Source organism: Oryx dammah, unplaced genomic scaffold (assembly GCF_014754425.2).
Source record: "Oryx dammah isolate SB20612 unplaced genomic scaffold, SCBI_Odam_1.1 HiC_scaffold_11163, whole genome shotgun sequence".
Lineage (NCBI taxonomy): Eukaryota > Metazoa > Chordata > Mammalia > Artiodactyla > Bovidae > Oryx > Oryx dammah.
Window position 1 is genome coordinate 1,775,150 of NW_024080556.1, and position 14,205 is coordinate 1,789,354.

At 33.6% G+C, this 14,205-nt stretch overlaps 1 protein-coding gene across 9 annotated transcripts in view; it reads left to right on the plus strand.

Annotated features, from left to right (window-relative positions):
* The window catches only part of LOC120860696 (oxidation resistance protein 1), a 459,170-nt gene that overhangs the window by 381,927 nt on the left and 63,038 nt on the right, over positions 1-14,205 (plus strand). For all 9 annotated transcript variants that reach the window (XM_040236445.1, XM_040236447.1, XM_040236452.1 and 6 more), the window contains 3 exons: positions 5,816-5,898; positions 9,357-9,464; positions 10,855-10,968. In XM_040236445.1, the coding sequence (XP_040092379.1) occupies positions 5,816-5,898; positions 9,357-9,464; positions 10,855-10,968 (305 nt within the window). The remainder of the gene's footprint in view (positions 1-5,815; positions 5,899-9,356; positions 9,465-10,854; positions 10,969-14,205) is intronic.

Sequence of the window (14,205 nt, forward strand, 5' to 3'; positions counted from 1 at the left end):
GTTTGATCCCTGGTTGGGATACTAAGATCCCACATGCCACGTGGAGCAGCCAAAAATAAATAAATAAAAATAATTGTTTAAAAGTGTATCAAACTTTAAGTCTAAAAATATTCTAAGAAAAAGTTCAACATACCAGAAAGATATAACAGTTTTTATTTTGTATGAACCTAATATCATGGTCTCAAAAGTCTCAAAATATAGAAAGCAAAGTAAAGAAATGTTAGAGCAACTGAATAACCCACAATCATAGTGAGAGATTTTAACAACCTCTATCAGTAATTTAAAGAAAAAGCGTGCAGAAACAAACCAATATGTATATAGAAGATCTGAACTCAGTCACCAAATTTGATCTCAAGGGTGTGGAGATAGGTGTTTGTGCGTGGGTGTGTGCATGCGTGTCCACACATGTGCACACACATACAGCACTACCCTTCTGTATAGAAGACGCATTCTTTTCAAGCACATGTATATGGAGCATTTGCTAAATTTATACATGATTGTAAAGCAAGTTTTGATGAATTTTACAGGTTTTAACTATCACAGTATGGTTAGAAATCACTAACAAAAAGATGAAAATTTTGAATTGTCATAGATTAGCAAATTAAGCAAAACTCTTAAAATAGCAAATGGAGAAATTAGGGCAGAAGTCATGAAATATTTTGGATGAAATTATTAAAATACAGTGTATCAAAACTTATAGAATACAGTCTAGATGGGAATTTCTTGTTTTAGATTACATACATTAAGCTTTTGCTTCTGATAATGTAGAGTAAAATCTAAGGCCCTTGCTCTTTCCACCATACCAGATAATTGTTTTATCTCAGGGGAAAGTATTATATATTCATTTATTCATTTGATATTGAGCACCTTCTATATGTCATGCATACTATTAGGGTACATTGCATGGTTTTTCAACTTGTGCAGGGTTGACATTTTGTGACAGATTGTTCTCTTCTGGGGGGACGGTTATGTGCATTTTAGCACACAGTATTTAGCTAAACAGTATCCCATTGTAATAACCAAAATTGTGCCTTGGTTTTCTCAGTTCTAAAATGGTAGTAAAAGTGATACCCTCTTTATAAGGTTGACGAATAGGTAAGATAGTAAATGAAGAGTACTTAGAGCAGTGCCTGGCACATGCTAGAATACTGAAGTGGGTAGCCTACCCCTTCTCCGGCAGATCTTCCCAACCCAGGAATCAAACCGGCGCTCCTGCATTGCAGGTGGATTCTTTACCGACTGAGCTATCTGTAAGCCCTGGCATATGCTAGGCACTTAATACATGTTCACTATTATTTTGATTTTCAAATCTTAAATATCTATGCATTTCTAAACTGTAATACTAATAACTTTGTGAGGAAGCGAAATGGGGCCTCTCTTTTTCATACTCCCAATCCAGATTCATATTTACTGGCAACTGTCTTTAAAAGGGAGTATAAAGTTAACAAATAGGAAACGGGGCTACATAACCAGTGTGATCACTTTCAACTCTCAAATACTGTGATTATATTTCTGTATTGATCGAAGAGAATGATTAGTGTATTTCATTGTGCTCTGGTACTTACATATATTAATACATGTTTTAATATTGGTTATTAAAATAATTTTAGAACTTATAATAAGACATTGTAATATATTTTATTATAATTTTATATTATTAAAGTGAGTGCTTTCAGTTTGTTTCAAACTTTAAGCTACGGAAAGCTGATATATTAGTTTTCTTTCTCTGAACTGCACTCCATGGTAAACTTTTGAAAATGATGCTGCAATTGCAAATTTAATTGTAATTGGTGGCTCAGACAGAATCTGCCTGCAATGCAGGAGACCCAGGTTTGATCCCTGGGTCAGGAAGATACCCTGGAGAAAGGAATGGCAACCCATTCTAGTATTCTTACCTGGAGAATTCCATGGAGAGAGGAGCCTTGTGGACTACAGTCCCTTGAGTCGCAAAGAATCGGACATGACTGAGTAACACTTTCTTTTAGATCTTTAATGAACTCTTTCACAGATTAAAAAAATACTACTATACAAAGCAAATGCAGACCATCTACTCCTGAAATCATGAAAGGATATATATTATTAGTTAAAAGTAATCTGAAATTATATCTTGCATTGCTTTTAAATTGCAAAATGAGATAGAGGAAAGAAATTAATTTTTTAAATGTATTTTAAAATAGCTTCAATGTTTTATCCCAAAAAACAAACTTAAATATATGTTATTTAATGGAGAAAAATTGGAGTATTGTGAAAAGAAAAAATGCTGTCTTTCCCTAAGAATTATACCATTTTTCATTCCCAGCATAACTTTAGGAAAACACCCCTTTTTCTACAGCCAAACAGTATATATTTTTCTTCTTGGTCCACTTTTCTTTAAAAAACAAAATGACTGTAAGAATTGTGGCAGTTCTAGGTACAGTTTAAGCCGTAGCTTCAAAACATTATTTGATTCAAATTTGATGCTTGCTATGTGTTAGGCTCTTTGTTAGGCACTGAGGAGTCATTGTGGAACTAAGTACGGTGTTTTATAGGTTACAGTTTAGTGGAAGAGATTTAAAAAGAAACTTAAAACTGTGCCAGATACTGTGAATGAAACAAAGATACTATATGACTAGTAGTAGAGATCTGCCTTAACCTGGGTGATCAGGAAGGTTTTAGGACAGCCTTTTTAAGTACTGTAGAGCTAAATGGGATTTTTTGAGATTCGAACTTTATTTTTATCATTGTTAATGCTTCATTAGAACCATTCACCCAACTGAGCTAATTAGATACATATAAACAAACTCAAGTATAGTCAAAATATCAATTAAGATTGGATGGAGGGAGAACAAAGAGGAAGATATTTTCTAAATTCCTTAGGCTTAGGTAGAACTAATTTTTCTTTGAAAATTACTGTTTTAATCTTGTAAAAATTGAGCATAACTATAACATCTTGTTATGTTTATGATCTTATTCAGTTTTGAGTTTATTAGTTTTTTAGAGATTGATTTTATTTAAAATTGTTTAGATAGGAGCGCTATTTTATCAGTTCTGTGCAATCTTTGTTACATGAAGTACAGATGAGAAAGCTAACACTAATACAGAATTTAAAACAGATACTATAAACTTGGTGGTAATGATGTGTTCAAATGAAATATCTTGATAAGCAAGTGACAAATAGTTGGCACTCTGTCTGAAATGGAGTGCATAAAAAGTATGTTTATATGTGAAAGCATATCTTAATCTACTTCATGGTATGTATAAAGAATACATTATTTTAATATAACTCCATAGTGAAGATTTTGTCTTTAACTATGATTGTATTAGAACTAGAGATGTTTTCCTCTGTGAAGATTAATGTTACATGCCTCAGACTTGGTTTGGTTAATAATAATAAATCTTCAAATATAGATTATTATAATAGGACTAGATGTGTTGAAAGATATTTAATTTACTTTGTAATAACTTAATTTACTAAATTAATAAATTTTGAGTCCTTAATTTACTTTTTGATAACTTCCTTATTTACTTTTTAATAACTTCCTTTCAGCTGACAGTTATGTTTCTTCAATTTATTTTTTTAATTGGAGGATAATTGCTTTAAATATTGTAATGGTTTCTGCCATACATCAGCATGAATCAGCCATAGGTATACATATGTTCCCTCCCTCTTAAATCTTCCTCCCGCCTCCCACCACATCCTACCCCTCTGGGTTGTCAGAGAGCACCCAGTTGAGCTCCCTGCATCATACAGCAAATTGCCAGTGGCTGTCTGTTTACATGTGCTAATATGTATGTTAGTCTCTCAGTTAATCTACTCTCTCATTGCTACTGTCTCAATTCATCCCACCCTCTCCTTCCCCCACTGTGTCACAAGTCTGTTCTCTGTATCTAAGTTTTTATTGTTGTTCTTTTGCTAAGTCCTGTCCCAACTCTTTGCAACTCCATAAACTGCAGCACGCCAGGCTTCCCTGTCTTTCCCTGTCTCCCAGAGTTGACAGCCTTGACATACTCCTTTCCCAATTTGGAACCAGTCTATTGTTCCTTGTTTGTTTCTAACTGTTGCTTCTTGTCTTGAATACAAGTTTCTCAGGAGGCAGGTCAGATGGTCTGGTATTCCTATCTCTTGAAGAATTTTTCAGTTTGTTGTGATCCACACAGTCAACAGCTTTTGCATAGTCAGTAAAGCAGAGAAGATTTTTTTTTTGGAATCCCTTTGCTTTTTCTCTGATTCAGCGGATGTTGGTAATTTGATCTCTGGTTCCTCTGCCTTTTCTAAATCCAGCTTGTACATTTGAAAGTTCTTGTTTCATATACTGTTGTAGCCTAGCTTGAAGGATTTTGAGCATTACCTTGCTCTCATTTGAAATGAGTGCAGTTGTACTGTAGTTTGAGCATTCTTTGGCATTGCCTTTCTCTGGGATTGGAATGAAAACTGACCTTTTCCAGTCCCGTGGCCATTGTTGAGTTTCCACATTTGCTGGCATATTGAGTGCAGCACTTCAACAGCATCATCTTTTAGGACTTTAAATACCTGAGCTGGAATTCCACCACCTCCACTAGCTTTATTTGTAGTAATGCATTCAGTGAGTGTATCTCTGCCCTACAAATTGCTGCCCTACGAATGTTACATCAGTAACATTTTTCTAAATTCCATTTATATGTGTCAATAGGCAATATTTGTTTTTTTCTTTCTGACTTCACTCTGTACAACAGATTCTAGGTTCATCTGCCTCACTAGAACTAACTCAAATTCGTTCCTTTATATGACTAATATTCATTGTTTATATGTACCACAACTTCTTTATCCATTCATATGTCGATGGACATCTAGGTTGGTTCCATGTCCGAGCTATTGTAAATAGTGCTGCTGTGAACACTGGGGTGCATGTGTCTTTTAGAATCGTGGTTTTCTCAGGGTATATGCCCAATAGTGGGATTTCTGGGTTATATGGTAGTTGTATTCCAAGTTTTTAAGTGATGACTCCCCACCCTGCATGTGACTCAGCAGTAGTACCCTGCCTCCATGGCTTCCAAGCTTTCCTTCAAAAGCATTCCCTGCCACCATATTCTCTCCTGTCTCCTCCTGCCATCTCTCTGAAGTCAAAAGCAGTCCTCGCCCTGGGATTGCTCTCCAAACCCTACACTCCAGTTCCCAGCCATCACACGTTCTGGTGGACTTACGTTTCTGTCCAGGGTGTGTAGGGTCACGTCCCAGATTGTCTGTGTGGGTCTCACTCTATTCAGACTGTCACATATCAGCTGCTTCACTCTCCAGCAGTTTTGAATGCTTCCCCTCGGTCTCAGCTGATTGCCCCAAATGTGGGGGTCTCACCCCTGCTTCAGCTTCCCCACCTGCTGGGTGCACGTCTGACCTTGCTCACTCTCCTCTTCTTTTTTCCTTCCTTCCTTCATCCTACTGAGTTTTGTGTGGCTTTATATATTCCTTTCTGGTGGTCAGGGACTCCTGCCAGCCTCAGCTCGTGCTCCGCATGATCTTTTGCATCTGATCTTCTGTGTTCCTGATATATCCATGGAGAGAGATGTGCCCCATATCCACCTACTTCTCTGCCATCTTGTCTCCTTCCTTCCTTAGGTTTTGAATTGACTTCCAGTTATTGTAGTGCTTCATACCGGTCAGTTTGTAAACCTACCAGGGAAGGAAGTACATTTACTTATTTTGATACTTGGTTGTATTTTAGAGCAGAGAATCCTAGGTGGCAAGCTGTATTCCTGGTGAATCTTTAAATATTTGCTCCCTCAGCTCTATTTAACTGCCCTTAAATTACTCTGAAAGGGAAAATAATTTAATAGAATTTTACATCATCTTTTTTTCCAGATACTGGCCAAAAGAAGACCCTAGACAAAAAAGATGGGAGAAGAATGTCTTTTCAGAAACCCAAAGGGACTATTGAATATACTGTAAGTTAATTGTTTTGGAAAAGGTGATTTCTGTTTGTGATAGACTTATTGGAGGTATTCTTTGTTTATATTGTAAATGAGACAAGGGTTGCTAATTGCCTTATTTTTAAAATCTCTACTTCACTGTCAATAACTTTTATTAACAATGATACTTGTTTTTAGGATTTTTTTTTCTTAAAGAGAAATTTTATTAAGTGTGATATGAAGGTAATTCTAGAAAATTTAATAAAATAATAGTTTACTGGGAGATAAAGTTTCTGTGCTACAATGATTTTTATTAGATTGGGCTTCTAGGGAAGCACGTACTTTTTAAAAAATGTGATCTTCATTGTATTCCCAGCAATGAGAATGAGAATGACAGAATATGGAAAAAGCAAATTGATATTAATTTTCTAGAATAACCTCTCTCATTTGATTATTTGCACTGATATATAGCTAAGTTTCTCTGTTCTAGAAATGGCTCTCAAAAATGTCCTTAGTGTCAGCTTTCCATATTTCTGGTTACTGTGGAGAACTAAAGTAAGAAATCTAATCTGTGGTATGCTGCTTATTTGATTAAATGTAAATGTTGTTAGATAATGTTAACATGTTATAAAGCAGTTGTTCTAACTATATAGTTTGTCTAATATTTTGTCATATCTGTATTAAGAAAATAGTAGGTTATACATTTGTGTCATCACAAAGCTTTCCAATCTTGGCTTGAGTCTTGATTAGTTTTTATAAATTCTAAAAATTGAACAAAGTATCAAAACCTTGAGTTACACTTTGTTTTCATAAACTGTGTAATTGACAGTTGAAATTTTAAGTATTTTTAAAAGGTTTGAAATGACATAATTTGGGGTAGAAATGTATTTACTACTATCAAAAGAATCTTCTCTCAAACATATTATAAACCTGAGTGTGCTCATACCTTCTCTGCCTAATTGAGAAACTAAGAATATAAATTCAGACAGTAAACTCTTAAGTAGTATAATTTGATGTTTCAGTAAGGCATAAGACTGTAGGCATGGGGCATTTCATTGTCTACATATGTAATCACACGATTGTGAAGAATTATGACATTTTAGTTGGTTTTGAATTCAAGAGCTTACCGATTTTTTTTTCGTAATTCAATAAAACTTGTGTTATTGGTTGCAGATTGAAATTTAAGAACCGTTACTTTGGGGAAAAGCTTAATTGAAATTTGCAGTTACAATTGACCCTTTTTATCCTTGGGTTCTGCATCCACAGATTCAACCAACCATGGGTTGAAATATTTTTGGGAATAAAATGCCAGAAAGTTCCAAAAAGCAAAACTTGAATTTCCCTTACTGGCCATTGTATTGGTATTATAAGTAACCTAGAGATGATTTAATGTATATGAAGGACATGTGTAGGTTATATGCAAATACTGTGCCATCTAATGTAAGGGATTTGAGCACCTGTGGATTTTTATATCTGTGGGACTGCTGGAACAAATCTCTCAGGATACTGTATTTTACACCTGTTTTGCTGGTTCTGCTCTTGTTGATTCCAAATGTGAGTGGTCCCTTGTATCTTTGCACTTTTCCATTTCCATTCTATTAATCGGAAATCTTAAGAACTTTACTATCGGAAGTGAGACCCAAACTTTTTTCTATTTCTACCTTTCTAGATGCTTGCATTTCTTACTACTAACTTCATATTTAACAAACTATAGAAAACCTTACACCAATTATTTCTTCATCCTTGCCCATTGCCTACTTTTTTATTCCATTTACCATCAGTCTGTTGTTCATCCAAGTTGGCATTTTTGGATTTAGCATCAGTTGCTCATTAAATGTTCACACCTGTGACATTCTACAACTACTACTGTATTACCACCTCATTCAATCCATTCCTATAGTCTCTTCAGTCTTATTTGAAAATCTTATACCTTAATCTCTTTTACATTTTTATTACTTTAAAGATGATCTACTCCTGTAGTAGTATATTGGTTTTTCTGCATCAGTTCTCTTGTCTCATCAATCCTGGACCTGTTGCCATAAATCTAAGATGCCTCTGAGCCACGTAACTTTATTGCTTTATATTGGTGGGTTTTTCTTAATTACTTCATTACCCCGATTAGTAATAATAGTGAAGATGAAATGTGCATTAATTCATATGAAATAAAGTAATTTTTTAAATTTTCAGATGTTACAGCAAAGTAAAATTGGTTTACAGAGAGCTTTTACATACATTATCTCAATAAAGTAAGTGAAATACCATCTCACTGCATAGATGAGAAAGTTTGCACAGAAGGGAGCAGAACTAGGTTATTTATTCATGTCTTTGGCATCAATTTGGTTTTATAAACCTTAAAAGGAAAATATATATTTATTGGATATTTTTAGCCCCCCCACATTCATGTCTACTTTTCCTGATTTTTCAAAGTCTATTACAGTCTAATTCAAAATACCCTATTAATATCATCCTTTCTTGAGATTTAACTCTAGTTATTTCCCTTCCTAAAAATCATAAATTCATAAGTGTACTCTGGAAGGTTTAGGTGGAAGAGACAGTATCTCACAAATGTGTTTTGTAACTTTTCTATCTCTGATATGTCAGTTCTATTCTTTCCACTTTGAATGTTCTTTTCCCTTTTCTCTGCTTCTCAAATTCTTACCCCTTCTTCAAGATTTAGCTTTAAATCTTTTCCATAAAATCTTTCTTGGACATTTAGGAACAAATATGTTGCTTTATCTCTACTCAGCTTTTGTTGTATTTGCTGTTTCATTTAAACTGCTTTTCATCTTTTATGTAATCTTTTTTGTCTTTCTTACTTTCCAACTAGATTGTAAATCTTTTATCAGTAAAACTATTTAATTGCACTTCATTTTGTTCTGTACAGAGCTCTTGTAATGCTTTATTTATGGAGAATTGTAAAGGAATATGTTGACCAGTCAAATGACTTTTTTGTTTCAGGATAATTGGCAATTCTCATAATTTAAGATTTCTATAAGTATGATTCATTAAGATATACTGATTCACAAACATATTCCTCAGCTTTGGTTTGAATATATTTTCTAATTTTTCCATTTAAATGACAGGTTAGGTACATAAAGATTACTAGAAATAGCATTTTAAGTTTAATACAACATGCTTTGCTAAAGTAAAATTACTTTATAAAAGTTATATATATTTTTAGAAACTATAGTACATTGCTTTAAAGCTTTTGTAAGATAAAAATCACTTGTGTTTTATAAATTATGGTTTGTATTTTGAAATTGCTTGAAGTAGATAACTTCTTATAATTGTAGTGTATGATGGTAAAGCATATACTCTGATAATAGATTGAGACTAATTGTTAATAAATGCAAAATTTCTCAAGCTATTCTATCTCTAAAGATGGAAATACACCACTTACTAATCAAATTGTTCCATAGACATATTAATGATCATTAAACCTTATGGTTTAGATTTTCTCATTTAACACATTAATTTCTTTTTCTTTTAAACAGGTTGAATCAAGGGATTCTTTGAATAGTATAGCCCTGAAATTTGATACAACACCCAACGAACTTGTTCAATTAAATAAATTATTCTCCCGAGCAGTTGTTACTGGACAGGTATCATTTTCTAAATGCATTGATGGTTAGAAACATTTGGTTATTAAGACAGAGTGTCCATTACAATGTAGTTAATTTAAAAGAATAATTTTGTGCGTACTTTGAACAAATCATATTGGTTCTAGAAGAGACAATTAAATGTCACTTACATCCATGTGAATTTTTAATATTATTGAAAATAACTAAATTGGCTTTTCAAATATAGTTTTAAAGAGCTTTTAGAAATATTCAAAGCAGTACATGTATATGATAAAAAATTCAAACTTCTTTAAGGGTAATTTATCTCAGAGTTAAAGTTTTCCTTTTCCAGAAGCAACCGCAGTTACCAGTTTGTATACCCTTCCAAAAATACTCGAGCCCTTCTTTCTTCTTTTTTTAAAAAAATAATTTTGATCTGGGAAAATGTTCTATTTATGCATCACTCAGTCTCAGACTTTCTCATGTATCTAGAATGTTGCACTCTACTGGTATATAAGTATGCGTTAGAAATATTGTGGATTTGGTTTCAAACCACTGCAGTAAAGCAAATATCACAGTAAAGCAGGTCATAGAATGATTTGGTTTCCTAGTGTGTATAAGTTATATTTACACTGCACTGTAGTCTGTTAAGTGTGTAATAGCATTATGTATAAAAAAAGTATATACCTTGATTTAAACCGTAATTTGAGAGAACTTTATTATTGAAAAATGCTAACCATCATCTGAACCTTCAGAGAGTCATAGTTTTTTTTGCAGTAGTCACTGATCTCATATCAGCATAACAAACAGTAGTAAAATGTTTGAAATATTTCAAGGATGACCTGATTGTAACACACAGACAGAAAATGAGCAAATGCTGTTGGAAAATGGCACTGATAGACTTGCTTGACTCAGGATTGCCCCAGACTTTCAATTTGTAAAAACGTAGTATGTGTGGAGCACAGTAAGGTGATGCCAATAAAACAAGGTGTGCTTTTATTATGATTTAATAAACACAGTGAACTGTAGATTTTCTGCTTTTTTTGCTATTGTAAACATTGCTGTAAAGAACACTCTTGTTTGTATCTTTTTCTTTATATTCAGGTATATCGATAAAGTGAAGTCCTAGACATAAAATGGCTCAGTTAAAGAATGTGTGCATTTTAAACTTTGCTGGCTGTCCCAAATTGTCCTTTAAGAGGAACACCCATAGTTTATAAGTAGTTTCCCGTCACTGTCGCCCACAATCTGTGTTATCAAACCTATCTAAATTAAATTTGAATCTTTTTAAACTTTGTTAAAGATTATTTCAGTAATAAGATACTTTTAAAAATTTATTTCTGAAGGATATTGTTAATGGTGTTTTCTTAGAGAACACCATCTGATTATTAATTTAGTCTGACTGAATCTTTATGTGAATGTTTTCTTTCAGGTTTTATATGTTCCTGATCCTGACTATGTCTCCAGTGTTGAGAGCTCTCCATCTCTCAGCCCCATAAGTCCTCTGTCACCAACATCATCCGAGGCAGAATTTGAGAAGACCACTGTAAGCCTCCCTTCTTTACAAAGCTATCAAGAAATGGCACTGTATACATATCATCGTTATTTAATCTTAGTTTGACTATGGCTAGAATAAAATTTTACCTCATTTTGTTAATTAAATTTGTAAGTCCTAATATTTAAAGTGAAACATTCTTATTAAATCAGATTGCTTAAATTAACTTACTGTTAGTGGTGGTAGTAATCCAAAGATATTCATCAGCCCTCTTTAAATATCATGTCATAATTTATAAATATCATAATAATTTAAACAATAATTTATATATTTAATAAGTTAATCATATACTGTCATGTTGGCTATCTTATAAAAATGACAACACTGTATCTCTGTGACCCCATGGACTGTAGCCCACCAGGCTGCTCTGTCCATGGGATTCTCCAGGCAAGAACACTGGAGTGGTAGCCACTCCCTTATTTAGGGCATCTTCCTGACCCAGGGATCAAACCCAGGTCTCGTGCATTGCAGGCAGATTCTTTACTGTGTGAGCCACCAGAGAAGCCCATGAAAGGAATTTATTAGATTTATTCTTATTCTCATCATCGATGAAAATGGAAGTGAGGTTCTAATGATAGGTATTACTGGACCAAATGATGCAGGAATACCTTTTTGAATGTGGCCATACCGTTTTCTCATGGGCCTTAACAAAGAGATGTATTCATAAGGGGCAATGACAAAGGAGAGTAGTGTAACCTTAGGTTAGGTTAATTTAGCTGTGTTCCATACTCTAAAGCAAAATTGTGAAAAGCTTGACTATAGCATTTTGCCTGACTAGAAACCTGTGGGGTCCTTTTCTTGTCCTTTGCTTTAACCCAAATCTGCCTATTAAGTGGCTTTATTAGGCATCAGATGAAAGAGAAGAGAGTGCTGAAGCTCAAGAGAGCAATAAAACCTACATGAAAATGCTGTCTTCTTCACTTTGCCATGTTGGTAAAAGAGAGGCAAAGAACAATAAAGCCATGAAACATTTTTAACCTTTAGTGTCTCAGCTTCTGTCAAAGGTGGCCCCAAAGTGTCCTCTAATATGACTAGTCATATGAATAAATTCTTTCTCCCTGAGATGAATCCAGGAAAACGGTAAGAAACATATGAGTTCTTGAAGTTCCCTTTACCCAAGTGATCGTCATCACCTACTGTCTGATTGTGGTCAATCGTCAGAAATAATTCTTTTGAACAGTAATTTTATAAACTTTAGTTATATTTTTTTAAAGCTAGAAATATATTCATTACTAGCCTCTAAAATAATATTCCCATGTGACTTTTTATATACAGTATCTCGAGTGCTTCTGTCTCTATAATTATTGAATGTATATTTCCCACATTCTGTGTGTAAGTTCCTTAGAAGCAAGGATTTTATGATCTTATGTTTTATTTGATATAGTTCATCTGTATTATATTAATTCAAATATTGTTTATTAGTTTTTTAATATCTTTCCCATAAATTGTCAAAAGTTTATATTTCTAATATTCACTGATTGGTTTCCTGAATGTTCAGCTTTTTAACGGCTTATTTATAAGGCTAAAATGTTATTACCATAAAGGATCTCGGTGGGGTTTTTTAATATTTTATTTTTATATAAAATACAATCTTTGGGAATTATCGAACAGTCTCCCCTCATGTTTTCATATATTGATGAAGAAATGTGTGGAAGAAGATAGAATGAAAGTGAGAGTAAGTATATGCTAAAGAGCTAAAATTTACTATGTGTCATGTAAAATTCTAAGCAATTTAAAAGAATCACCATCTAAGCCTAACCTCAAACTTAAGAGATAAGCACCTGGCCTGCCTGTCTTTGTTTTTCCCTCTAGACCTATTCTACATCCTTCTTCATCCTTTTAGGTGGTAGCCTGCATCATGGATGGGCCACCTTGACCTTTCATTTCTTTTGGTTTTGGTCTTCTGAGAACATTAACAGAAGATAAGAGGAACAGAGGAGGAACATATTTATTCAGCTGTCTTCCTACAGGGTCACTCCAGAGTGGCTGCATTCTTCAGCAGCTAATTTCTTATCACATGACCGTTTCCACAGAGCCCTCCCTGTCGGCTCTCTCCCTTAATTCTTTGGGCCTATGGGTGATAATGAAGCCTCTGTTGTTCTTTGCCCTAAATTTTCATATATACTGCATACCTTTGTAAATAGTTCCATTATTATTCTCTCCTAAAATCATTCAAATTGGTGTGCCATCTGTTTCTTCCAGTACATTAACAGTACAGTGCTTATTTTACAGATGAGGAAACTGAGGGAGAAAGGTTAAGTACTCTTGTGTTTATCACTCAGTTTGCTAGTATCTAATCAGAATTTCAAGGCAGAGTCCATGCTTTTTGAATTTCCACTTTATAGCTGGAAATTGGTAACTCAGAAACTACTGTTGGGCAGTAAATATTTGGACCCAGCTCCTAAAGATAGGTAATATTTAATCATTGTGAATGTAGTGGGACCTATCATTTTTGTACTGTGAACATTTCTTTAAAAAATTTTTTTAATCTGTCATTCTTTTATAAATATAGAAACCTTTGTTTACTTCCTTTGATTTCTGTGCATCTTAAACTTTATTTATATGCTAATGTTATTTGGGTTAGAGCTGCTAATGTGATATAGTCAGTATAGAATTCAGAGGAAAAATGTTTAACATAAGTAATATGGAAAAGTGACATGATTTTAAATAGCTTTTAATTTCTGCTTTATGTTAATATATTCCACTGAAGAATGGAACAGTATTCTCAGTATAAAACACTCTTCAATGTACTCTTAAGTGAAAAATAAGAAAAGACGAGTACTTCTAATATGTTAATTTTCAAATTATATTTCATGGTAGTAAGAAAATACAATTTTGAAAACTTGTGAGAGATTCTATGGGAGGCCTAGAATGTCTTACAGGAGAAAATATATAAAGTATTAATAGAGTTTAGACACACTAAAAGCTTCTTTTCAAGCATAAACAATTATATTGCTGCAGTTACTGTTAATATTTTAAAAGTACTTACTATGCATTTATTATTGAGGAAGCTATGGCATAGAGAGAATGAGTAATTTATATACGTCACATATTTAATGAGTGGTAAAGCTGAGATTTAAACCCTGACAGTCTGCATTCAGATTTTGTGTTACATTCTTATTCACTTTTTGAACTAATTGATTGAAGCTTAAAGATCAGCAGTATGCATTCTCTGAGATTGAAACATACAATCTTAAAATATTTGTGTCACAAGTTGTAGAAACTAGA